Source organism: Mus caroli, chromosome 10 (assembly GCF_900094665.2).
Source record: "Mus caroli chromosome 10, CAROLI_EIJ_v1.1, whole genome shotgun sequence".
Classification (NCBI taxonomy): domain Eukaryota; kingdom Metazoa; phylum Chordata; class Mammalia; order Rodentia; family Muridae; genus Mus; species Mus caroli.
Window position 1 is genome coordinate 35,516,485 of NC_034579.1, and position 26,484 is coordinate 35,542,968.

Genomic DNA, 26,484 nt, shown 5'->3' on the forward strand with positions numbered 1-26,484 from the left:
CAGCGAGAGACCTGGCCCCTGTTTTCCTTAGTATAGAATACCTCCTGTCTCTAGCCTGTGTAGGTAGAAGCAATCCTCTATCTTGGCCCTGAAGTGACACACCAGCCACCTTTTCCCTGGTCCCAACCCTCACAATGTGGGTTTTTGTTTTTGTTTTGTTTTTTTTTAACTCAGGAAATGTTTTAAAAAGTAAAACCAATAAGCTGCCATTGAGGAGTTGAGAAACACATACCCAACAACTACTGAGTGCGTACTTCATGCCGGGTACCTTTCAAAGTGTTGCAGCTAAAAATGAGAAAACTGACCCCCAAAGCTCTATGCTCATAGATCTTAACAGTGTAGTAGGAGAGGTAAACAGACAAGATAAAAAGATGGCATGCCAATGACAACCACTAATGAGGGACTCAGTTGGGAAGGAATGTAAGTTTTCATGGCGGGAGAGACCAACAGACTTGCTCATTGAGAAGGGGACTTTTGAGAAAAGATCTCTAAGGAAGAGAGGGGCAATTTGGGTGGCTACCTGGTGGGAGAGCCCACCCATCTCCCAGACAGGAGGACAGACAGGCCAGGGAGGGCAGGGGAGAGAGGAGGAGAAAAGGGCAGGAGGCAGAGGAGTAGGGGGCTGAGCAATGACACTGTGTCCGAGGGGAAACAGGGACCAGAGAATGATTTTGAGCTAACTTCATCTGACATTTCCACACGATCATTCTGACGGCCAGGCAGCAGAGACCACAAAGAAGCAAAACATATAAATGATGACTTGTCTCCATGTAGGCAGGGGAGAACTTCTAGATATGCTTGGAACGGATTTGCTAGTATGCCGTTGGTGGGTCAGAGGGAGACAAGACAGTGGGGTGGATGCTTTCAACCCACATAATTATAAAGTCACCACACACTGAAGGAAACCATCTTAAGAACTCAGTTCGGCATAGATTAAACTGGTGTATTCTTTTTAGTCCCATTTTTTGAGTCATTAATTTGGGAAACACAAGGCTGGGAGGAGTCAAGGGTGATGTCAGCATACAGTTTGAAACAGAGGTCAGCCGAGTACGACGGGGTTCAAAACAGAGGTATCTGGCTGAGCGCGATGGCACCCATTTGTAATCCTAGTACTCAGGAGGCTTAGGCAAGAGCCCACATAAGCTTCAGGTGAACCTGTCTGTCTCAATTAGCAACTCTGCCTCCAAGGGGTGAGTCAAGAATCAGGTCCTGATGCAATCCCAATACTCAGGAGATGAATAAGAGGCAGGGATGGAGTGGCCAGAAGCCAGAAGAACCAGCAGGTGTGGTGTTCTGGAAGCCTAGCTCAGAGGCAAGGAACTGATCCACGGGGTCTCCTGCTACTGCCAGGGCTGGGTGCAGCCAGCGGAGGAGCACTGGCTTAGCACGGGCAAGACCCTGGGCAGACTCCTCAGGGCTAAACGCTTTTAACTATTAGACCAGGCCAGGGCATTCCCTCCCCCGAGGCGTGCGATGAGGCATCTCGATAGCCTTGGCAATATCCAAACACAATAGATTGAAAATGCACAGCATAAAACACAAACACTTCACTTTTCTTCAAGACACTGTTCATTTCAGTAATTCCCCTGCCCCAGAAACACAGTCACAAGATCTTACAGGAATTTGCTAAAAATTTTATTGCATTTACCGAGAATATCACATTTCCCCACAGTAAAATGACTGTATTCTCAAAAGTACAAAGCACTCTTCATTAAAAAGGTTTTGGTTATCTATATTAAATATATAAATCACATTTTTTTTAAAAAATCAATTATAAATTATATTATTTTAAAAGAACAGGATTTCTCAAAACTAGGAAAATACCTATGTTGGTCAAACCCAGCATGACTCTTTCACACAGTCAGCTATATTTTATTTATACAGCTATGGGGTAAGCTGGCACCTTCTGTAGGAGGGAGAGAGGTGGGGAGAGAGAGGAGGGAGGAAGAAAAGGATGGATGGAAGGAGGGGAGCTCACACCTGGAGCACTAGGTATATTTGGAATATTAGAGTTAACAGAGTCTGAACTTTTGAAATACATAGGTGCTGGGTGCGGTGAGGCACCTCTCTAGCCTTCTGTTACCTGACACTCTCACTGCTCCACTACGAAGAAGCTGCTGTCAGAGGAGCTGTACAGCAGTCAGTGAGACCCCGGCACACAATGCTCAGGGTAGTCTACAGCGAACCCAGCATCCTCAGCCTGAGTGCACCGTCACTCTAGAAAGGCAACAGCGGCTGTGAGTTACTATCTCATTCTTATAAAATGGCTGAGGCAAAATCTATGAAGGAAAGCAGGACTGACCTAAGCCTGTGACCTCCAGGTATCTGGGTCCTGCTGACAGAAGCACGCAGGCTGGGGCCCAAGACCTGGGACAAGGGTGCACTTCTTGGTGGCACTGTTTTCATGTTTTATTTTGGGGGGAGGGGAGTCTGACACTGTCACAGCATGGTCCTGAGAGGACCTGACAGGAGACTGACACTGTCACTCACAGCAGTTTTAATCTGTATCAAATCTAAAAGATCTAAAATGTTAAGACCAATGACTCCAAAAACTGAAAAACAAATAGCTCAAATGTCCAAAATATCTCCTTAATTAAATCCAGTTAAAGTTTCTATATGCCCTTTTTGTTGTTGTTCATTTTTACCCCTTGAAGTGAGTCTGGCTGGGGCTTTGGCCTGTTGGTAGAGCTCCTTACCTCTATGCCATATCTTCAGTGATTTTAAACATCCCACTCTGTGCTAGATACACTGAGAAGAGACTTTTTCTTTAAAGTTACTCTGTTGGGAGGCCATGTTCATCACAAAGACTGGTTTTGATGATCATTTTCTTGTAAATAAAACTTAAATCATTAAGTGTTAGCAACAATCAGATACTTCCATATATTTAAACTCAGTAATAACTTCATAGGCAAAACTTCTCAGATGTAAAATATAAGCCCATGGAAGAGAGCCCACATGGTGGTGCGCTCGCCCTTTAACCCCAGCACTTGGGAGGCTGAGGCTGGCATGTCTCTGTGAGCTCCAGGCCTGCCAGGTCCACTTAGTAAAACCTTATCTAAAACAAGAAAGAAAAGAACAAGAAAGGCCAATATGGTTAAAATATTTTCCCTCCTGAAAGAGAACTTACTGCAAACAAATTACCAAAGACCCTGTGTCAATTTAAAACAGAAGCAAGCACCTGTCGGCAGTGAGTGAAGCTGGCTGTGGTGGCACACTCCTGGGATCCCTCCGCGTAGGAAGCTGAAGCAGGAGGATCTCAAGTTCCAACTCCCTGCTGGGCCACACAGCAAGCCTGCTTCAAAAAAATACCTAAAAGGGCGTTGTAAGTTTGTTTGAGGCTAGCCTGGGCTATATGGTGAGTTCCATGCCAGCTTGGGTCTTCAAAATCAAAATTATTGACACACATGGTAGCACACCCCTGCATCCTAACACAGTTCTGAAGCAACAGACGAGAGTTGAAGGCCAGTCAGATCTACTTAGGCTCCGCATCACAATAAATAAATAATAAATAAATTACAATTATTCAAAACCCATTGAAAGAACGTGTACACTTAGCATTTAGGCTGTGAGCTCTTGCATGCCAATAGATAAGCGATCTGTAATTAAGAGGAAGGGCTTCTAGCTTTCAACTCCCAGCCCCTCTTCCCTCCAGGCCTCTACCCCACTCCCAACAAGAACGAGTCTGTACTGTCTCCAGGCAGCCCACCCTTGACAGACGGAGAGAGGGAGGTCTGCCTTTTATACACAACAGAAAGGGAATGCTGAGTAGTGAGATAATAAAATTAAGTTTCACTTCCAGATAACTTAGAAACAGAAGGACCCTGGAAATGCTTAGGAAAAGGTAGCATTCTTCTCACGTGAACAAGCAAGCTACGGTCCACTCTGACTGACAGTCATCGAGGCTAATGATTTAAGAATACTTGGCATTTTAACCTTTAAAGTCTAACATATAATTTCAAAGATATAACAGCATGTTCCTGCTTTGATAAATGAGTAATGGGTCACGGCCCAACTTTGGTTTTAATTTTAGGTCCTCAAAGCTTTCTACAGTTGGGACATAAACGGGGGACAATGGAGGTAATCAATAAATAAATACCACACTAATTTTCTGATCAAAGAAGAGGAAGGAGCATACTCGATGCTGTGCAGAAAGATTGTATCACCTAGTTACAATGGAGTCTCTCAGTCTCTGTAAGTAAACTCCACAAGAGGCAGGCTGGGAAAGCACCCGCCGTCAGGCTCCTTGGCATATCACAAGACTGTACATACAAATGCAAAGTTTTGCTAAAAAAAATTGGAAAAATTAGAAATGGGCTTTTTATAAATATATTTAACATTTTAAAATCATTAGTTCCAAAACAATCATTAGTTCCATAAGTCAGTTTAAGCAATTATTTCTTTTTTTTTTTTTTTTTTACCCCAAACCCCTAAGCAATTATTTTTATCAGACATTTTCTAATGGACAGAACTTCCAATCTGTGTCCACTCCACCAGCTGATAATACGCTCAACAAAACACTCAAACACAGTGCTTATAAACCCAGAAGTCAGAAAAACTCTGTCAAAATTGCCAGGATAGCTTTTATACATTCTACTTCACTTTATTGTTTATATAAAATCAGAAATTTGGGGTGTTTCTGGCTACTGGAATAAAACACACTACAAACCAAAGGGAACAAAGGTTGGTGGAAGAAACACCTGATTGCTGCCTACAAGAGGGCCTTTCTCTCTCCCATGTCCATGGTGGTAGCAGTAGCATCTGCTCCCAGGAGGTCCCTTGACTACATGAGGAGGTCCCTTACAGCATGTAAGAAGCTCCTAATTTCATAGCTTAAATCATTTAACAGACTCAAGGTTTAGGTTCACCTCTTATTATCTAGGATCTAGGCTTAAATTCCAAAATGAAGGAGAAAGTAACACTGCAGAACAAAAGACACCAAGGGGGGCTGACAAAATGCTTCCGGTGTGGAGGAGCACTGCCCACCCAGTGCAGCTCCAAGCACTCTCAAAGCACGCAGCAGCTGACAGCATCTGAGGCTGCCAAGGCTGCTCCTTCCTCGGAGCTCTGAATGCTCACGCTGGATTTCCAAACATGCTTGCCTGTGACAGTCTCCCCCTTACTCGTGGGAATACCAAAGCTGCTTGGGAGAGAGATGGCTCTTGTCATAATAAAGGGCTCATGTCCCATTTGTGCTATTCCAAGGATGATTAAAAAAATAAGAAATCTGCAATTCATATAAAAAGGAAAACTGGCTTAAAATTCAAAAGCAAATCCAGTGAGGTGGAGGTATGTATGGCATTAAATAATAGAGTCGGAGTCTTTTTTGAAGATTCCGGATGAGCCTGACAGTAGAGAGTTCTGATTCTCCAGCATTTTCTCCATCTTCTCCCCTCCGGCGTTCTTACTGATCTTTCTTTGCTTCTTGCTATGGATCCACGGGATTAAACAGAGAACAACACCCCCAACGAAGGGAGGGATTCCAGCAAGGTAAAAGGCCACGTCGTAGGTGCCCAGCTTGTCATGAAGTAACCCTGGAAGAGGAGACAGCAGCTGTCACACAGAGGAACAAGTCTGGCTCCCAGATCAGTCACACTGATCGCAGGCTCAGATCACAGATTTGAAATGTAAACGTTTTCTGATATGAGAAATGAAAAAAAATCCTCTGATTTTAAATTTTATTGCAGAATACAGGTCATACCAAAATATCACTGTGGAAAACATTTGCAACTAGGCTTTGACATTCCTGAGCCTGTCAGAGGTCACCTAAGATATTTTAAAAATGATGTAATGGCCCTTGTCTCAGTGGAAGCTGGGTGGAGCATCTAGATTAAAGTTCTTTAAAATATCTACACCTCAAGATGGCCTTATTTGACTTTAACAAGAAACACCTTAAATTGTAATACAAAAACATTAAAAGTTATAAATCCAAGAGTCAGGATAAAAAGAGACTCAACTTTTTTTTGGTGTATGAGTGTTTTGTCTGAATATATGTCTGTGTACCAAATGCCTACCTGGTATACAAGGGGCAGTTGTCCATTGTGTGGGTTCTAGGAAAAGTGTCCTTTGGAAAAGCAGACAGTGATCTTATCTACTGAGCAATCTCACTAGCCCAAAAGAGAAGTTTTAAAATTCATTTGAGAAAGATACTAAGGCTTTCCCTTCCTTGGGAAGAAGTAACAAGTACTTCTCTCAAGTCCTTCCCCAGTCTCTGGCACTCACTAACCTGTTTTCTGTCTCTATGGAGATGTCGGATAGCTCATCTAAGTGGAATCATGAGATATATGACCTTCTCATACTTGGCTTTGCTCACTAGCGTAATGTTCGTGGCGCTCGTTCATCTGGAGGCGTGTATCAGTGTTCCTCTCTAGTACTTTTATGGCTGAATAGTATTGCTTTCCATTGCATGGATGGTAGATTCTGGGCTTTTCTTTTTGGCTATGGACTGACTAGAGTTAAGTNTTTTTNTTTTTTTTTTTTTTTTAAGATATATTTATTTATTTTTATGTATGTGAGAACACAGTAGCTGTCTTCAGATGCACCAGAAGAGGGCATCAGATCTCATTACGGATGGTTGTGAGCCACCATGTGGTTGCTGGGATTTGAACTCAGGACCTCTGGAAGAGCAGTCAGTGCTCTTAACCACTGAGCCATCTCGCCAGCCCCCTGGAGTCAAGTCTTATACACAGCCATAGCTCTCCTAGGACTCACGACTCAGGCCAGGCTGGTCTTGAACTTGCAGTTCTCCTCCTGCCTCTGCCTCCTGAATATGGAGATTATAGATCTGTACCACCACATTATTTTTCTAGTTATGTTTTGATGGACAACCGAGTTCTCTCCACTAAATGTAATTTTCTTCAACCATTTTTCAAGGAGCATGTTTTCTTAGGTAAAAGTAGTACATGCTTAGAACTCTATCAGAATCTTCATTTTTATGTTTCCAGTTGCTTAACATATATACTAACAGAACTGTGGAAAAGTAGGGGCTAAATGCATAGCATAATGGAAGAGTGTGCATTTAGTATACCCCAGGCCCAAGTTTCAACACCCAGAATGCCCCAACAAGTACTATTTTGTTGGGAATGTAGCTCAGTGGCAAGTTCTTGCTTAGTAAATACAAGGCCCTGGACTTAACAGACTCCTCCCCCCAAAACACACACACACACACACACACACACTCGCAGACTGTTCCCCAACAAACGTTTTCAACCTACTGTCAACAGATGGTCTTATTAAAAATGAGGAGCCAGAAGATGGTAGTGCACCCCTTTTAATCCTAACACTCAGGAGGCAGAAGCAGGTGGATCTCTGAGTTTGAGGCCAGCCTAATATATAGAGTGAGGTCTAGAATAGCCAGGGTTACACAGAGAAACTCTATCTTGAAAACCCATCAAACAAACAAGCAACGACAACAACAACAACAAAAACTCCAAACAAAAACCAACCAAACAAAATGAGATGGAGAAAGCTCACAAAAGACTATTAATAATATATTTTACAAATAAATGAGGTTTAGGATCCAAAGTAGAAAATGTTACTAACTAGTATAATTACTATAGAAGGATTGTTATATTTACCTGCAATAGGAGGACCTACAGTCATGGGTATAGACATGAATCCAAGTAGGAATCCAATTGCTTGGGAAGCATCGTGAGGACCAACTAGTTCAAAGGCAATGGGCGCCATGATAGAAATGAAGCATCCATCGAAGAGACCCATGGCGAGGCAGACAGCAATGAGGGCTCCAAAGGCGCTGCACAGGGGAATCATCATGGACATCAGGCCAATGAAGAAGAAGGAGAGAACCTAGGAAGACAGCTTCACGTTAACTCTGCTCTCGGGAAATTGCCCTCTTCCTCCGATAACACAGAATCAACTTCCCTGAGTCCATCATATTTCCTTACTATGTTCATTAGGGAACAAGAACATAATAACCATTTAAATAGTAACTCCCCTTCCCTGCCTGCACATTCTTTAGTCAGAATTTATATATATATATATATATTTCATGTATATATAAAGACTAAAGAATTCTAAAGAATTTGTATATATGTATATGTACATATGAATAAATCTTTGGACTAGATATTATAAAGTTTAGAGAGATCATGCCCACATTTATTCTTCAAGCACTTGATTATTTTTTAACCCATGAAACCCATTATACTTTATGAGTAAGTACTACATTCCCGGAAATGGAGGTAGGAGAACTGACAGCTTAAGGCCCGCCTGAAGTATATGGTGAGAGCACACCTCAGACAGAAAACAATGAGCCAGGGAGAGCCCATCACACATGGGTTCTTGTCACCAGAGCTGGGAACCTATGTTCCAGGCCCAGGACCCCATGGGGAAAGGAAAGAATCAATTCCTGAAAGTTGTCTTAAGCCTTAGGAAATCCCAAATGGATGATCAGAAGAAAGCTTGTGCACACACTATAGTTTACAAGGCACTGCTCTGACCTCTCCACGGTCACTTGAGCTAGCCTTGAGCTTGTCCACGTGCACAGCGGCTCAGAGTGGACAGAACGCTCCTGCCAGGTGCCCTCCAGTGGCAGCAGGGCAACAAAGCAGGGATGTGAGAGACAGAAGCCGTGGCATCACTGCATTGTCCCTTCTGATTTCCCTCCTACTGACCTATAGGATACAGTCCTAATTTGTTTCTCTATTGCTGTGGTAAATACCAAGACCAAAGCAGCTGGGGGAGGAAAGGGTTTGTTTGGCTTACACTCCAGGTAACGCTCCATGGCCAGAGTGAGGACTAGAACATTCTGGTCCATTTTCAGTTTGAGGTGCTTTTAGAGCTCAAGGAGTCGTAGAGAAGCAAGAGGTGCTGCCTTCCACCCCAGGGGCTACCTGCTTGTCTTAGAGCTGAGTTGGGAAACTGCAGGAGTCTGCCATGTGACTGAGCCCCAGAAGAGCCATTAGCTAAGGCTTTGTAGCAAATTTGTAATATATGTGTATGTACATATATATATAGATATAGATAGATAGATAGATAGATAGTCTTTGGACTAGATAGTATAGTTTAGAAAGATTGTGCAACTGGGTCAACAGCTGATGGGAAAAGGAGAACAGGGTTTCTCCAGATCAGAATTTTTAACCTCACTGTCTTGCACCAACTGTCACGCCAGTCACTTTTGCCTATCTTCATGCTGGTGTCCCTTTCTGCAGACTGGTATTCTAAAAATGGCATCATTTTCACTAAACTGACCTTGAGTTTGTTACTGTAGAGTAAAAGCCTTGTTTCCTATATTAAGGGAAGCCAAGCAGAGCTCCAGTAGGAACCTGGAACCAGGCACTAAAACTGAAGGTGGCTTCCTTTCCTCTGTCTTGCATAGCTACTTTTCTTATTCAGCTCATGTCCACCTGCCTAGGGATGCAGTCTCATGGGGGCTGGGCCCTCACACATGAGTCATTAGTCAGAAAAAACGCCCCACAGGCACGCCCACAGACATGCTCACAGGCACGCCCACAGGCACGCCCACAGCCAATCTGATGAAAGTGATTCCTTAACTGAGGTCTCTTCTTCCCTGGCCACTCCAGTTTGTGTCAAGTGGAAAGGACCCATCACCACACCAAGCTTGGTTACAACCTAAGGGCTCTAAGGCTGCATAACCTGAGAGAGGGTGGGATTCACAATGGCAGTTTTCAGGCTCAAGGGATAGCTCCGCTGGTAAAACTCCATAAAAGCATGAGATCCTGAGTTAGACTCTATGCAGCCACATAAAAAGAATGGGTGTGGTGGCCAGTGGTGTGTGCTGAGAAGTTGGAAGCAGGGCAGTTCCTGAAGAATGGTGACTGAAACCAACTCTGGAATGGCAGCTTTCATCGACTGTTATACGTGCTGTCTATTGACATAGCACTAAGAAACACTTAAAAACAGTCATAATCCAGGTGACTTTTCTGACCCCATTGTGTTATATAGCTGCGTACTCTTGATACTACAATAACTGTATGTCTAAAAGTACAGTGGGTACCAAAACAGGCAAGAATAGATATTCTGGTCTAAAAACATACAACCTTCCTGTCTCCACCTCTAAAGGGCTGAGATTATAGTGTGTACCAACAAACCCAGCTTCATACTGAAAGAATGAAATCTTCCATTCTCCCACTTTTAAAAAATTGAAATGTCTTTTTTTCTCTGACCCAACTTCAATGGAAGCATAAGTGTAGTTTCACAATAGTGAATAAGATGCATAAGAGAGTACAGTCTGTCTGAGCCGTGGTCTCTGTTACTCAGATCATGGCCAAAAGCAAGCTTAGGGAGGAAAATATCATGGCCAAAAGCAAGCTTAGGGAGGAAAGGGGCTATGTCAGCTTACAGCTCCACACCACAGTTCATCATCAAAGAAAGCAGAATGCTGCTTTCTGGCTTGGTCAGGTGTAACACGGCCCACAGTGAGATGGACCCTTCCATATCATTTATCAAAAAAATGTCTGTCTGACATGCCTATAGGCCAATCTACAGAGCATGTTCTCAGCTGAGCGTTTGTTTCCCCAAATCCCCCTAGCTTGTATCAGGTTGACTTAAAACTAACGGACACAACCAGACTCTCGCTCTCTAAGATCCCAAACAAGTGAAAGACATTTTGATGCTTGAGACAAAAGGCCTAAACATAACCAAAATGTCTAAAAGGCAGTAAGTAGCCAAAGAGTTAAGGAGTTATTTTTATCCAAAAGTTAGCCAGGTTCTGTCGCCACATGATGCCTCAGTTATATTAAGATGCTCCGAGAGATGACCCCAGAAGCCAACAGCCCCCAGGACAGTGAGCTCAAGCAAAGGTCTAGTCTCTACTTAAGAAGCAGGAAGAGGAGGCAGCGGTTCAGAGACACAGAGCCTAAGAGGCTACTATTCCTAGTTATAGATATCTTTTTATTCTGTCCACAACTATGAAAGGAATATGGGTAGTCTTAGAAACATTTGCAATCCAACAAACTCCAGGAAAACTAAACTATACTAATTAATTTTTGTTTTGTCTTGCTTGGCTTGGCTGAAATAGATCGTATCATGTATCCAGGCTGGTCTCAAACTCATAATCCTCCTGCCTCCATCTCCTGAATGCTAGGGACTATAGGTGTGAACTATCATGCCTGGTTCAAATTCATTGCCCTTCACTACTAAAATCACAGACCAAACTTCCAGCCACCTCACCATAATTACAACAGACATACATACACACCTTATTTCTCTTCCTATTTTTTTTTCAATACTAATTGCTGTCAAGGAGACCAGCTCTGGAGTTTAAACTTAACACACAGGCAGCAACTACTTGGAACTTGACAATCTCGTACAGTATTTGGCACACTCAATTTTATTTAATAATGTTTTCATGGAACAATTAACATAATATAATGAAGTTCAGGCTCTTTAATTTTGGTGGTTTCCCCAATTTCTCTACTTTTTTGCTTCTTAAAAATTATTGTCTTTAAAAACAAAAACAAAAAAATTTTATTTATTATACATGCAGAGAAAATATACATATAGAATGAAAAAGGATAAGATTAATTTAATGAAATAAATTTGTATTCCTTTGAGGATTGAACTCCTTAAGGTTCTTCACACAGATAGCACTTCCTTGAGCACTTCAGAGCAATGTCTAGTTCCTTTTACCTTGTTTGTGTTTTTAAGTCTTTTGTTTTTAAGATTTATTTATTTATGTATATGAGTACACTGTCCATGTTGCTGTCTTCAGACACACCAGAAGAGTGCATCAGATCTCATCACAGATGGTTGTGAGCCGCCATGTGGTTGCTGGGAGCTGAACTCAGGACCTCTGGAAGAGCAGTCAGTACTTTTAACCTCTAAGCCATCTCTCCAGTCCCCTTTTACCTTATTTGTATTGAAGGAAAGTTCTCAGGAAGAAGTTGACTCCTCATTCCCCACCCCCCAGAAATGTTCAAGGCCAACTAACTTATTAGAACTTCAACAATGTTGGAGTTAGAATGTTACAAGTCCAGAGCCACTGTTAGCTCTTTTGTAGACATTTCCTGCCCTCCTCTAAGTGTGAGCTAATATCTTTGTGACTGTTGGTAAATGCTCCTCAGTGTACCAGTGCCACCAACCAAGTGGCTGTGAATGCCCTGTGGTAGGGCGTGAGGTCTGGAGCTTCCATTTCCTCCCTTGGCTTTAATCTACCTGCCTGATGTTTCTGACACGTCTGAAAAGCGGCATGCTTTAAGAATGCTCCGCTGTGGTAAACACCTCACCAAACATCCCCACTTAGAAGCATGGAATTTGGAATAACCTAGTCTATGTTCTGGAACCATGGTCACTCATGTTTGGCTCCAGAATACCTTACTCTTTTTGAGCTGAGAGCCGTGTTTTGCCTCGGCAGAAACTAAGGAGATAAGGGGGGGGGGGGGGAATGCTAGTTCCCTGTAGAGTTTATGTCCAAGCTGGTCAGAGTGTAACTGCTGTGAGGAATAAATATTTGTCCTTTTTGTGCAGAGATTCCTGGTCACAGGAAGCACATGTCAAGGTTTGATAAATGGTCCACACAGGAGGATCAGTACTTCCTTATCATTTGCAAATAAATATCAAATATGCAGAACAAATATTGATCTGTCAATACCGGAACCTGGTTTGGAAGACAAATGAGTTTTTCATTACACAAGCTTTTTCTCTTCTCCTAAGCACAGCATTGTGGAGAGACAACACTGACCTATTCTCCTCAGACCCTGGGCTCCAGGGGAAGCTAAGCTCCACCTGAGCGAGCATAAGCATCCTTATGGCAGATCCATAACTGGACCAAGTCAGATTCAGATGCTGCCCTTAACACCCTTACTTATTAACACAACGTTCCCAGACGGTCACAGCCTCTGGCCAGGAGGCTGCAAACCAAACCAGGCTGTGACCAAGGGAGAGGCGGCGAGGGCTGTTCATCCGGCACTGACTACCTGATGCTCCTGATGCTGGGGGCCTGCAGTGCTGCTGTGGAAGTGCTTCCTACAGAGGAGGAGAGTGAGGGAACATGGCTGACTTTCTGCACAGAACAGGCCACACACAGCAGTGCCAGCCTAAATGAGACTGCAGGGCCTCTGATTCAGTCTGGGCAAAGTTAAGTACTTGGATTCTATCTAAATATTTGGTGAACTCCATACCCTCATGTGAAATGTTGGTGATAAGTAAATGAAAAAGAGCTTAAGCAACACTGTCATTTTCAAAGGAACAGAGAGTTTACACACGAAGCCGGACATGAACATGAGCCCTCCCACCCTCAGCCCATTCTGTGCCCCACGCAGGATGAACACAAGAGTCCAGGGCACTTGAGTCCACACATATGGACATGTTGTCCATATGAGGACTAGGAGTTTGACAAATACCTCAGTAGGCAGGCAGATGGGAGAGGGACCATATGTAGGTAATAAAGGCGGCAAATTTCCAAGATGGCTGTCTTCTTTCTCACCTTCCAGACCGCAAGACAAGTTCAAGGCAGATCAGGACATGTTTGTGTAACAGTTGTGGGCCAATTAGCTACCAACCATAAATTATTGAAAACTATACCAACATTCTCCAGTAAGGTAAAATCTCCAATCTTGGTTCTGAAGACATGGATAACTGCCCTTTCCCATCTTCCTACCTTCCTCCATGCCAGTCTCCCTTGCTAGGTCCAAAACCACCTAACTTTTCCCAGATATGAGCTGTGCTAAGAACCCAGGGACCCTGTCTGTCCTGTTTGTGCCACTCTACCTGGGCTAATGTCTAAGAGCATAGGCAGAATTCAGAATTATTTTTACAAAATGAAAGCTGAAAGTCTCCAGTGCAACAGATGTCCAGAAGAGGGCATCTCGACATTAGAAAACAAACGTAATTGACCAGCAAAATGCTAGCTATGTCTCTCTACAGTGAAGTATTATCAAGAGTGGAATGACTATCGTAAAATAAAGACTTCCATACTATTTGAGACAGAGTCTCAATCTGAAGGCCAGGCTGGCCTGGCATGGCTGGCAACCCTGCCCCATGAGTACTGGATACAGGTGTGAGCTGCCATGCCCAGGGTGTGTAGGGTTGGGGGTGGTATGTGCCACAGAGCACATGTGGAGACCAGAGGACAACTTAGTCGAGTACTGCTCTTCCTTCTTCCTTCCCCTAAATTCTGGGCATCAGTCTCAGGCCATCAGGCTTGAGGCCCATAGCTGTACTCATGGAGCTGTTTCAAAACCCCTCCCTTTTGAGACAGGGTCTCTCTACATAGCCCTGGTTGTCCTAGAACTTACTACGTAGACCAAGCCAGCCCTGAACATGGAGATCTGCCTGCATCTGCCTCCGGAGTGCTGGAATTTGAATTTGTGTAACAGTTGTGGGCCAATTAGCTACCAACCATAAATTATTGAAAACTATACCAACATTCTCCAATAAGGTAAAATTTCCAATCTTGGTTCTGAAGACTATCTTGGGTTCTGCTTCACTGTGCCCAACTTGGCTCTACATTTAATAAGAGTACATAAATATGAACAAGGCCTGGATCTTACTCCCAGTACTGGTGGGAGGAGGCAGAAGGCAGCCACTGTCTCCACCTCCTTCTAGCTGTGTAACAGACGCTGGCCCATGACTGTCTGCTTGGACCCACAGCAAGGCAGACCCTGTTCCCAAGTGGAAGTAAAGAACTATGCCTTCCTTGAAGGGCTGGGCAAGGACTGGAGATGGTGCACGTGGAACACTCAGTTCATCATCTAGGTCATCACAGTGTTGCTAAGGTAACTACTTAAACTCGGTGTACAAGGCATTACTGTAGCTGACTAAGGGAAGGTACTTTATCTGTAATACACACCCGTTCCACGGATTTTCCTGTTCCCAGATTTCACCTTTTATGAGACTGCTCACACGACTTGTCATGATCAACTCTCCAATCTCTTTCTAGCTCTCCTTTTCCGTCCTTTGGATGTAGTTCTCTATATTCCCATTTACTCACCTGTGTGGCCACCGATGGCCTCTTACTCAGTCACTTCACTAGTTCCTGATATCCCTAGGAGCACTCTATTCCCAGATGTTTCTTACCAACCTGGTCCCTTCCTCGCAGTTCCCTGGCAGCCTGGATGCTCAAGTCCCACAGTGCTTCTACCCACCCACGAGCTCCAAGCTCAACTTGGCTGTTTTACAGGTACCATACACAAATGTGGCAAAGACAAACAGTGTGTCTTCCTTGGATTTACTGAGTTTCTAATTTCACAGGATATGAAACCACCATTAGCCAAGCGACAGATCTCGGGTGTGGCCAGCATAAGTGGCTCCATCGGGCACCTGCTCTCTGTACCTTTGATTTACTGCTTGATCCCAATGGCTTTCCCTTGGTTTTTTCCTATCTAGACCCCATCCGCACCTTCCAATTTACATCTGTGCAGCGTGTCACTGCCTCTAAATACTGCTATAAACCCCACCCAGCTTATGTGTATTATTAGACCAACATTCATATCTTAGTTTAGACCATTTTCACCACCCCTGAAAGAAACCATCAACTTCCCCAAATCCAACCACCACCTATTTACCTTCTTAATGATCTGCCTATTCTAGACATTTTAGATCAATGGAACCATTCAACTTGTGGCCTTTTGTAACTGTCAACTCCTGCTGCTCCATTCTCCACTGCATTCTTTCCTTCCCAATTTCCATATTGATCTTCATAAAACACTGCTCATGTCAGTACCTGCCTTAAAACTCTGCAGTGACTTGAGGTAGACTGACGAATAACATTCATCCCCTTTCATTTTTGTTTGTTTGGCTGTGTTTTTTTGAAGTGGGGTCTTGCTGTGTAGCCCCAGCTGGCTTGGAACTTGCTATATAGAATAGTCTGGCCTTGAACTTGTGTTGATCTTCTTGCCTATGCCCCAACACCCACCCCCACCCCCCACCCCTGCCCTGTCCCCGGTGCTAGGATTCTATGCACCACTATGTCACGCCCATAAATGTCTTCTTAACCCGGCTTTACTCCAGCTATACCCCCTACTATTCTTTCTTTAGTCCTTTCAAGCACCCAGCTTCCCAGGCACACACATATACACATCTATGGACCCTGTGTTTTCCCTGCTTAGGACATTCTTTTCTTCTCTTCCTTATCTCTGTATCTCTCCATCTAGCTACCTACTCACTTATAGAAAACCACTTTTCTGTGATGCTAGGGAACAAACCAGGGCTGTGTGCATGTAAGGTAAGCTCTATTGCTAAGTTACATCCCAGCTCTTTAAGTAGCTCTCATGTCTTTATACTCTTTAGACCCTCACTAGTGATTCAGATTTTTCCCAGGGAGTTGTTATCGCACTGAGCTGTAATACTGCACTATCCTGTCCCCTAAGACCTTTGACTACCTACCAGGGATCACAGAATGTGCTGAGCTCTGCAACATCTAGCAAGCTGCAGAGTTCTGGTAAGAAAGACTCATGTCAACTACAAGCTGACTGTCAATAATAATCTTGGAATCAATATCTGTTTAAGCACACTCCATATCACCTAGCAGGCAATCTGGTTACTTTGTCCTTGAAAATCTATATGCAAGCTGGTAACAGTAGCAAGCTTGTAAATGCAGCACTTAGAAGGCAGAGCAGGCAGATCTCTGAGTTCAAGGCCAGGCTGGTCTACCAAGTGAGTTCAAGGAAAACCAGGGCTACACAGAGAAACCCTGTCTCAACAAACAAAAGAGAAAACAAGAAAAGAATACCTGTCTACAGAAGTCCTATTCTATAATGCATGTAACATCTTTGCAGCATATATGCATATAGGTACATTTAGTGCAAGTGCATCACTAGGTACAAGGGACAAAGTCTGCTTCAGAAGGAGAGCCCAGAGAAGACCTGCAGGTAAACTGAGGACATCCATAGGGGAAGGAGAGCTCAGAGAGGACCTGCAGGCAAACCTGCATCTACAGTTGAAGGAGAGCCCAGAGAGGACCTGCAGGGAAACCTGCATCTACAGGGGAAGGAGAGCCCAGAGAGGACCTGCAGGCAAACCTGCATCTATAGGGGAAGGAGAGCCCAGAGAGGACCTGCAGGTAAACCTGCATCTATAGGGAAAGGAGAGCCCAGAGAGGACCTGCAGGTAAACTGAGGACCTGCAGGCAAGCCTGCATCTACAGGGGAAGGAGAGCCCAGAGTACCTGTAAGTAGACCTTCTTCACACCAGGCAAATAGTCAGCAATGCGGCCAAAGAGAAGCCGTCCAACTCCTGAAGTGATGCCAATGCACATGAAAAGCACCTCTTTGTTGTTTACGTCTTGAAACCTTTCCTTTACATGGTTCATCTGTAGGTCAAGAAAAAGAAAACTGCACTGAATACAGGAAGGCAACCTCACAAGACTGAAGGCATGCATCATTAAACATCAAATGTGGTCTGTCTCCCTCTACGATGTTACTCCAACCCCCCTTCAAAATCAAAACATTTAAAAGCAGCTCCTGTGATAAGTCTGTGATCTAGAAAAACATATCAAGAAAATCTATCGTGATTTAGCTTGCACAAATGGAATGAGTTTTCTGAGAGTGGTGGCACACGCTGGAATCCCAGCCCTTGGCAGACTAGGGAAGGTTTAAGAATCCAAGGCTGCATAGTACAATCCAGGGCAGCCTGGGTTGTGCAGCAAGACCTTGACTCAGAAGACCAAAACTTCAAAAGATGAGTTATTACCATAATTATTAGTAAACAGATCAGTTAGCACACACTAACAAGAAGCCAGTGTTTAAAGGAGACTGGAGACCTGGAAGATTACCTGTCCCCTGGAAGATAACTAAAGGTCATCTTTGGAGTTTTATTTCTTCTGGGAACCAGAACAAAACTGATGCCCTTGCAATATGTCCTGCCAGAGCTTCCTACATGGAAGTGTAAGTTCCGTGTGCCATGCCAGTAAACACAGACACACAAACAATCTGTAGTGCTCAAATCTCCCAGACTGCCAGGCCTAAGCCCCATGGCTGAGCTGTGATTCAGGATCTCGGTGTGTCTACAATATGGAGATAGCAGCAGTATCGATTTCAAGGGTGATTATAAGAATCAAGTAAAACATTTGCATAGAGAAGTTAAGAATTAGGACAGACCACCCGCAGAGCATATGCAAAACCCTAGGCTTAGCCAACACTAACACCACCTTGGAGGAGTGGCTAGCATACAGTTAATGAACAGATATTCATTTTGACCATCCTTTTACACAGGATCTTTTGGATATTGGCTGTGCGGTAGAAGATGGGGGAGGGAAATAAAGGGTCTTTCTCTCCTCTTAAAGGCTGTTAAATAGTGTCTATGGTGACCTCTGAGCCACAGATAGCCAGGAAGCATATTTTGTTTGACATTTCCATATTGACCCTAGCATTCATTGTCCCTTATATGCTAAGCATCCACTGGAGTTTTAGGAGACTGCAAGCTAATTTCCCACCAAGCTCAACAGCCCAAGTAACAATGCGGCAGTGGGGAAGTGGTATATCTCATTTCTCTTCATTAAAAAAACGGTCACTGGGGCTGGAGAGACAGCTCAGCAGTTAAGAGCACTGACTGCTCTTCCAGATGACCTGGGTTACATGGCAGCTCACAGCTGTGCCTAACTCTAGTTCCAAGGGATTGACACCCTCTTCTGACCCCTGTAGGCATGCACACAGCACATGGAGATACACACAGGCAAAACACACACACAGACACACACACACACACATATGTAGCAATAAATAATTAAAATTTTTAATTAAAAATAAAAAATGGTAATTTTTAAACGTCTCTGTTTTCACACTGCTTCAGAATAATCTTCCTATGTAGGGCTTTAATCTCACCAATTCTGTCTTCAAAAGTTGCTTGTTACAGCCTACAGCCTATATTCCATCTGCTGGTCAAAGCTCTCCATAATCTGTCACTGATCTACCTTTGCATGTTCCTGATCCTTGGCTCAAATGTCTACTGAGCCTGTGACAAATGAAGCAGACATATGTAGAGAAAGGCACACTTCCAGGGACCGTTACTACCCACATTGTTGATTCTTCCTCCCGGACTTCTTTTATTAAAAAAAAAAAAAAAAAAAACCTTAAAATTTAGAAGAAATATAAAGTGTGGGTCATGTATAGAAATGTTAGCACCTAACTTTAATTGACGTTGTGAGACCCAGTGCTACATAAACAGAACAGTGCTTGGCTGAAATCTGCATTGGAGCAGCTATGATCTTAGCCTCAACCCCAGCCACCTCCACAGGAAGGGGCTGTCAGGTCTCTCCCTCTACCTGCCCTCAGGTTTTGTAGCTCCTTGCTATTGTTTGACTCCTCCAGTTCCCAAAGGGTTTCTATACAGCCTTGCTAAAGTCTCTGGGCACTCTTCCATGTTAGACTAGGATTACCTATGGCCTCTTTCAGAGACACCTCAAGGTCAGCACAGCTCATGCTGAGTTCACCCAGCCCTTATAAGTTGCTCTCTTGCATTTTGGTTAACAGTATTATCATCTCACCGACAGCAGTAAAACCCAATAAAAAAGAAATCTTAGGATACTGCACTCCTCTCTCCGGATCAGAGTGCCGCCAAGTGGTAATGGTCTCCTGGCTGAGTGACTCACACACACTTCCTTGGGTCTGTTCCCTGTGTTCAGGTTCTTGTCTTCCCTCCCTCCCTGCACACTCTAGCAACCTTCTAACATGCTTCTTGCTTGAGCCCCATTCCTTGACCTCCAAACTCACAATTGAAAGCTCACCTGTAGGCTTACTCCCCCTTGGGTTTACAGCCTTTAGACTATAGTCCAGACTCCTCATTTGACAATGACCCCTACTTTGCTACTGTAGCCTCGCCTCCCACTGCCCCTTTAGATAGACCATCCTTTCACGATAAGGAGCACTAAAATCAGACAAGCCTGAACTGGGATATGCTGAATACATGCATGCTGAGACCACAAGTCACCAGGGAGGAGGACACATACAAAATCGCTTAATATTGAGTGCCTGTTAAGACAATACTTCAGCTGTAAGGTTAAGTAAAATATTAAAACATCTCATTTTACTACCTTTTTACTTTTCCTTTACTGTAGCTAACTTAAAAACCTTTTCTAATTTAAATTACACAGTGCCTTGAATTGCATTATTGAAGAATTCCCTTGTAGTTGCAAGCACATCACAAGCACTGCTGAAGGGACCAGGAACTCGCAGAGCTAAACAAGGGTCCCATTCTGGAGGAAAACAGCCCAGTGCAGACAGATGCGCTACAACGGCTGCATGTTCCCGAGGTTTCATAAGGAAAAATTACAAAGCAGCCAGCAGATCTCCACCGTCTCCACCCCATGCTGAGGAGAGGAGCGAAGCTAGAGCCTCAGGATGCTAAGCGGGTGTTTACCTGGCTACACCGCCAGCCTGCCCTTATTACAGCTTTCATAGACGCTGGTTTATACTCTATTGAGATGAGGAATAGGAACCTAATAAATTTCTATTACTCTTTGAGGTTTTTACCTTTCCCCCCAATCTATTTATAAGAAATAATAAGGTAAGATATTTAAGATTCTTTTGAAAGAGGCTAGGTAATGAGTGTGAATATTAGGAGTATACAAAATACATCTATGATCACTCACATGATCAGTTATGAAACCCACTATTTTGTACAATGAATATACACTAATAATTTTTAATATTTTTATTTAATTTAATATATATTTTATTTTATATATTGTTTTACTTATTAAATTTAATAAAATACAAATTTGCCTTAACTAGAAACTTAGTTCTTTAATAATAAAGGACACTACTACATCAAATTTGTGTCAGTATCACATAAATGAAAAAAGGGCACCAACGTGTAAAACTTCTCTACATGCCCTACAGAACTGCAAACTAAAAGTGTGTTTGTTTATTAGGTGAGGGACTGTACGAGATACACTCTGTGGGTGCCAGGTCTGCGACCTTCCTCTCTGAGGCATCAGTACCAAGTAGGCTTGGCTGAGCCTCTAGGATGGCTGCTATCTGGCTTATGAGTTTCTGCCTTTTCACATCTCTGGGTACTATCATGTGCTCAGTTTAATAGAAAGCACAGCGTAGGGTCAAACTGGTATTTCTAATACTCATGTGGGCAGAGACAGAAATGTATAGAACAAATGCTTTCACGCTTAGCTAACTCAGTTATAAGCACACATACGGCCTGCACTAGAACCTAGTATTTATTCAGGAGATATTATTTTGGGGTCAGTTGTTTAAAGTTAACTTTACTGGGGTAAGGGGTGCTCCATGGTAGAACAAGTTTAGTTTTGTAACAACAATAAGTAAATTGTCTTTTTTTGAAAAGGGGTCTTACTACATGGTGTAGGCTGGCCTCAAACTTTCCATGCTGCTAGCTTGGCTTAGGAAACAAAACAAACATCTTTTACAGTGAGCATGTGTGTGGCAGGAGGGATGGGTGCACACATACCTCAGCACATGTGTGGATGTCAGGGGACAACTTTCAATAGTGAGTTCTCTCCTTCCACCACATGGGTTCAGGGGGTGGAACTCCGCTCATCAGGCTTGAGGGCACGTACATTTCCCTGCTGAGCCATCTCCACACTGGCCTTAGCTTTAGACTTTATCTGAATGCATACGTATCTTGACGGCAGAAGCATCTATCTTTTACTGAGATGTCGAGTTTAATATGGAAATAAGCACCTCTGGCAACATCCTGAGCATCACTTGCTTGTAAAACATTTTTCCGTCACTCAAGTAACAACAGCTTTTGCTGACACAGAAGTTGGTTTTACACTGGGTGAAACTTGCTGTTTTGATAGCCAAAGATGACCAAGAACTCACATCATAGAATATGTATTCATTCTATATCCATGAGCAGCAAGACCAAGCACGTCAGTTCACCTTTCCCTAACCATCTTCAATGTGACTAAACAGAGGGTCCTTGTTAGAATCAATGGCATTTTTCTGATCAGACAACTGAAAGCAAAATAGATTCCTTTTTTTCCCAAGGCACAGCTTATGCAAATCACTAGAATAGCCTCTCTGGCACCCCTCCCTTCGCCTCTCCCACAGGGGAGTCACAGTGCAAGACACATGGGGATGGAGGCATCGTCCACTGAGGAAACACAGCAGACTGTTTTGGTTCTCAGGTATTCAGGCATGAAAGGAAACTAAATGGATAGCCAATGTACAACCCAGTGGTGCTACGGCAGAAGCCCATAGCTGCACATACCTGCAAACCACAAATGCCTTAGGTCAGAAAGGTCCAAACTCTCTCCTCACTGTGTTATTTAGCTAAGAAACAAGATCACTAGCTATCACTGATCCTCCTTCAGACACACATGCACTCTTAGGGGTATAAGTGCCTTTTGTCCACGATCTTCCATATAATGTTTATATAGCCTGCCACTCAAGGAACATGTTAGAAAAATTTTAGTGTATATAAGTTAGAATAAGGAATGAAATTACTGAAACCCTTCAAAGCAGAAGAAAAAACAAAAACAATCTGGACAGTGGACTTGAAGCAGCAAGTGACCGGCTCTCTATCAAGTGTGGCCAAGGCAGTATGGAGAGGTCAGAAGCCACCAGAAGAGCAGCTCCAGAGGACAATGCGGGGCCGTGAGAAGAAGAGCAGTCTTCGAAAATCACAACAAAACGACAAAAACCCTAAAACCCCAAATGCTCCAGTGTCTATCACCTACAGCTCTTGCTGTTCACTGTGCTCTCTAGAAGGATGACAAGATTCCAGTCACCATTTTTCACGGTTTGCCAGGTTTGGGGCAATTTTGATTCCTGAGATGTGCATCATCAAACTGGAAAGAACAGGTAAGCATGTACATTTGCTTAAATTCTACAGTAAATTCTTTGTGGGGAAAGAAAACCTGTATCCCAAGTTTACATGGCTCATCTAAAACTGGCTAATGAGTGCTTTGAAATGTTTGGGTGACTCTGGAATTCAAACAGACTTTAACTCCCTACTTCCTAAAGGGGATTGCATTTCTCAGGCCAGCTACACCAGAGATCAGCAAGCAGCGTGAGCCTCCTGCTTCTTGTTTGCATGAGGTTGAGAGTAATTTCTAAAACTATACTCATCTTGCTGGGCATGGTGGCACATACCTGTATCTCAGTACTTGGGGGAGACAGAAGCAGGAGAATTGCCACAACTTCAAGGCCAGCTTTGTCTACTTAGCTTCAAGCAAGCTATGTGTTTAGTCCTTGTATTAAAAACCTAGAAGAAGGGGCTGTAGACATGGCTTAGGGGTTAAGAGGACTATTTGCTCTTGCAGAGGACTTGGGTTCAGTCCCTAGCACCCATATAGTGGCTCACAATCATCAGTAACTTCAGTCCCCGGGGATTTTTGATGCCCTCTTCTGACCTCTCAGGCACCAGGTATACAAGTGGTACATAAGACATACATGCAAGAAAAACATTCGTACACAGAAAATAAGTGAACCTAACAGATAGATAAATTTAAAAGTAAAAAAACCTATGTGTATCTCTGTCTAAAAGTGTTAAAAAGCTATCCTATGATTCTAGAAGAGCACGCAGTTTAAATATATTTTCTTTTTAACTGAATGTGGCATGGAAAGGAAGCACAGTTCTACTGCATGGTCCAAGCCATCCGCAATCTCAAATTCTTCTACCTCCCGAGTTCAGGAGTATAGCCAGCAGTATTTCTTTAACAGGCAAAATCAAAGAAAAGAGTCTGGCTCCTTTAAAAGACAAAGCAAAACTAAACTGTACCTTTGAAAGGGAGTAGAAACCCTGCTAAGAGTCGTTAATAGTTAATCTCAGAGTTAGTCACAAAGCCAAACTTTAAGCTACCCTTTGGCTTCAAAGCTGGATTGTTGGAAATCTGAATGGAACAGGCTTAGTGATTCTTTTTACAATTTTGTTTTCTCTATCTTTGTTTTTGGTTTTTAAAAAAGGAAATTTAGAAGTAAATGAGAAGGAAGTTTGGCAAGAGAACTACATACTGGCTTCCCTAGCCATGGGAAGTGGTTACAAAGGTGGGCCGCAGTTAGCTGCAGAAACGTATTCTGATAAAATGAAGCCTTTTATACCAAAACACTGAACTACAACTTTATGGACAGAGTAGGAGAGCCAAGGATCTGATAAGCCACAAAATGTCATTTTGGTGTATTACCTTGGACCAACTGTACTTTGAGATCAACACACAGATGTGCTGAGAAGGAAGCCGGTCCCTGCTTGCTGCCACTTTAAGGACTAACATCTTTAGGTGTCCGGGGGGGATTGTTTTCAGATTCTGAGTAGCTACTGCTTCCTCAGCAGCTGACTGGGATGGAAGCTGACCTTCGGCCTGCCCTGCGGGGACTCCAGAAGGCATCACTGCTGATTATGTTTGTTTTTTAAACAACCAGTCTTTCCATTTCATTTAAATGGGTTTCCATGGTATTGATAATGGCACAGCACCATTAAGACACGGAAAAACAACCGGGGGAAAAAAGCTTTCTGGAATAAAGATCACTTAATGGATTACTTAATAGATTACTTAATGGGTGGAAAAGAGGATTTTTTTAAAGTCCAATTTTGAAAACATTTTCTAACTAAACATTTTTCTAAAAGCATCTTCTGTCCGTCCCCCCCCCCCACGGTCGTAAAAACAGTAATTTCCTGTGAGTAAAAAAAGACTATATATACTTATATATGCAAATATATTTCTTTGACAGCATCACTTAAATAATATCAAGATTCAGTAAGATTTAGAATTTCTGGTTGAGTAATTAACCAAACCCACTTTGGATTTTTAGATGCTTGGTAAATAGCCTTTAAATGTATTTGAATGGTGGTAGCTCGACTACTTAGCACTCAGCTGCCTGAGGGTCCATCTCCAGCACTGCAAGAAAATGATAGCCTTGGATTCAAATGACCTTGGATTTTAGAATTTTAAAGAAGACTTTAGGTTTTTAAGTAAGTTGATAAGTGGTTACTCTGTCACTGTTTATGCCAGGTATTTTGAAAGTTACTGAACACTGTAGGCTGGTGTGGTCAGTCGCTCTCGGAGCTCAAGCAGTAGAATATGGACCTTTATGCAGGCTGTCTCAGAGGGAAAGTACCACCACCACCATTTCTAGTTCTTCGTGGATGACGAAAGGCGTTGTTTAGCCTATTATCTCTAGAGTGTCACTGAGCCCACTCAGCTCTGATTTCGATTCTGTGAAGTTTCTTCTTCTCAGCGCATCATATTCACACTCTAGGATTCCTAGGTCCTAGCTAGTGCACAGGAGCACATTGAGTTGTGAATTCAGTGTTTATCTGTGACTGTCAAGATGGCACTGGGCTCAGCCACAGAGGCCAGCCAGGGTATAAGGAGGGGCAGTCTGAGAACACAAACAGCTGCGGAGACTTCACAGCTAGGGACATGGTGGTGAGCCGGCTTGTTGAGGGAACTCACATTTCCACAGCTCACATTTACTAAGACAGAGGAGAGGAGAGGAGAGGAATATGAGCTTTTAGTTTATTCTTATTACCTGGTGATAAAGTCTTCTACTGGCTAAGTAACCATCTGGTGTGGTTATAGGACCTTTCATCAATAGCACATTCACACAAACTTGGAAAAATAGTTCAAAGTGAACAAAGGCAACCGAAGCCAGCTGAGCTTGGCATGTGCAAGTTAAGACAGAGTTCACCCTAACCTCAGAAAGGATGAAATCAGAGCTCACTACCAAGTCCCTGGGATTCAGGGCAACAGTAACTTTATCTTTTAAAATGTTCCTGGCAATGATATCAATAAGCCAGATTATCATATAAACCCTTCCAATTAGTTCTGCTTCCCCTTGAATGGCAAAAGACTCATAAGTAGTTATTAAAGTAGTATTTAGTTAAGGCTTTTCTGATTTAGAAGTTAGTTCTTATTAAGTAAGCTGGACTTTGTTGTTGCTGCTGTTGTTGTTGCCTAAGTTTGATGGGATTTGGCTTGTTTGGAGTGTCACTATGTGTCATCACAGACTGGCTTTGAGTTTGTGGTCCTCCTCACACAGCTTCCCAGGTGCAGAGACTACAGACACCCCCCATCATTAGCAGCTTTCTAGGAATTTTTCCCCCAACTAGGCCTCTAGCCTTCCCATGGCCCCCTCCCCTGCTCTCGACATTACTATTCTATGTCTCCCAAATATGATTTGACTACTATAGGTACTTCATCTACATGGAGAGCATTTGTCCTTTTCAGTTTGCCTTATTTCACTAAGCATGATGTCATCAAGTTTCATGTATGTTGTAGCATATAACCAAATATTACCTTTTTTTTTTTAACTTTTCTCTAATGTTAAAGGTTCAACTTTTTTATTTTTTAACTCATTTGATATCGTGCCTGCCTGGCTTGCATGAGGCCTTGGGCTCCATCCCCAGCACCTGTAATCCCAGTGTTCAGCCAGTAGACAGACAGGAAGATTGGGAGTTCAGGGTCATCTCGTCCTGCACAGACCCAGACCAGGTTGAGATACACAGGACCCTGTCTCAACAACAGCAAGAGAAAACTCCAGTCTGCAGAGGCAGACTACTCTGGAGAAGAAAGGGAAGCAGTGGGGTGGTACTCTGCCCAGGAGCAGGATACAGGACTGCTGTGAAGATGAACGGGATGCAGAGCCTAGATAGTGG

At 43.2% G+C, this 26,484-nt stretch overlaps 1 protein-coding gene across 1 annotated transcript in view; it reads right to left on the reverse strand.

Moving 5' to 3' along the window:
- Nucleotides 1-1,613: 1,613 nt before the first annotated feature.
- Slc16a10 (solute carrier family 16 member 10) overlaps nucleotides 1,614-26,484 on the reverse strand; it is a 101,168-nt gene continuing 76,297 nt past the window's right edge. Inside the window, exons 4-6 of the mRNA XM_021174405.2 lie at nucleotides 17,084-17,227; nucleotides 7,575-7,803; nucleotides 1,614-5,531 (exon numbers count right to left, since the gene is read on the reverse strand). Coding sequence (XP_021030064.1) covers nucleotides 5,299-5,531; nucleotides 7,575-7,803; nucleotides 17,084-17,227 — 606 coding nt within the window. The 3' untranslated portion in view covers nucleotides 1,614-5,298. The remainder of the gene's footprint in view (nucleotides 5,532-7,574; nucleotides 7,804-17,083; nucleotides 17,228-26,484) is intronic.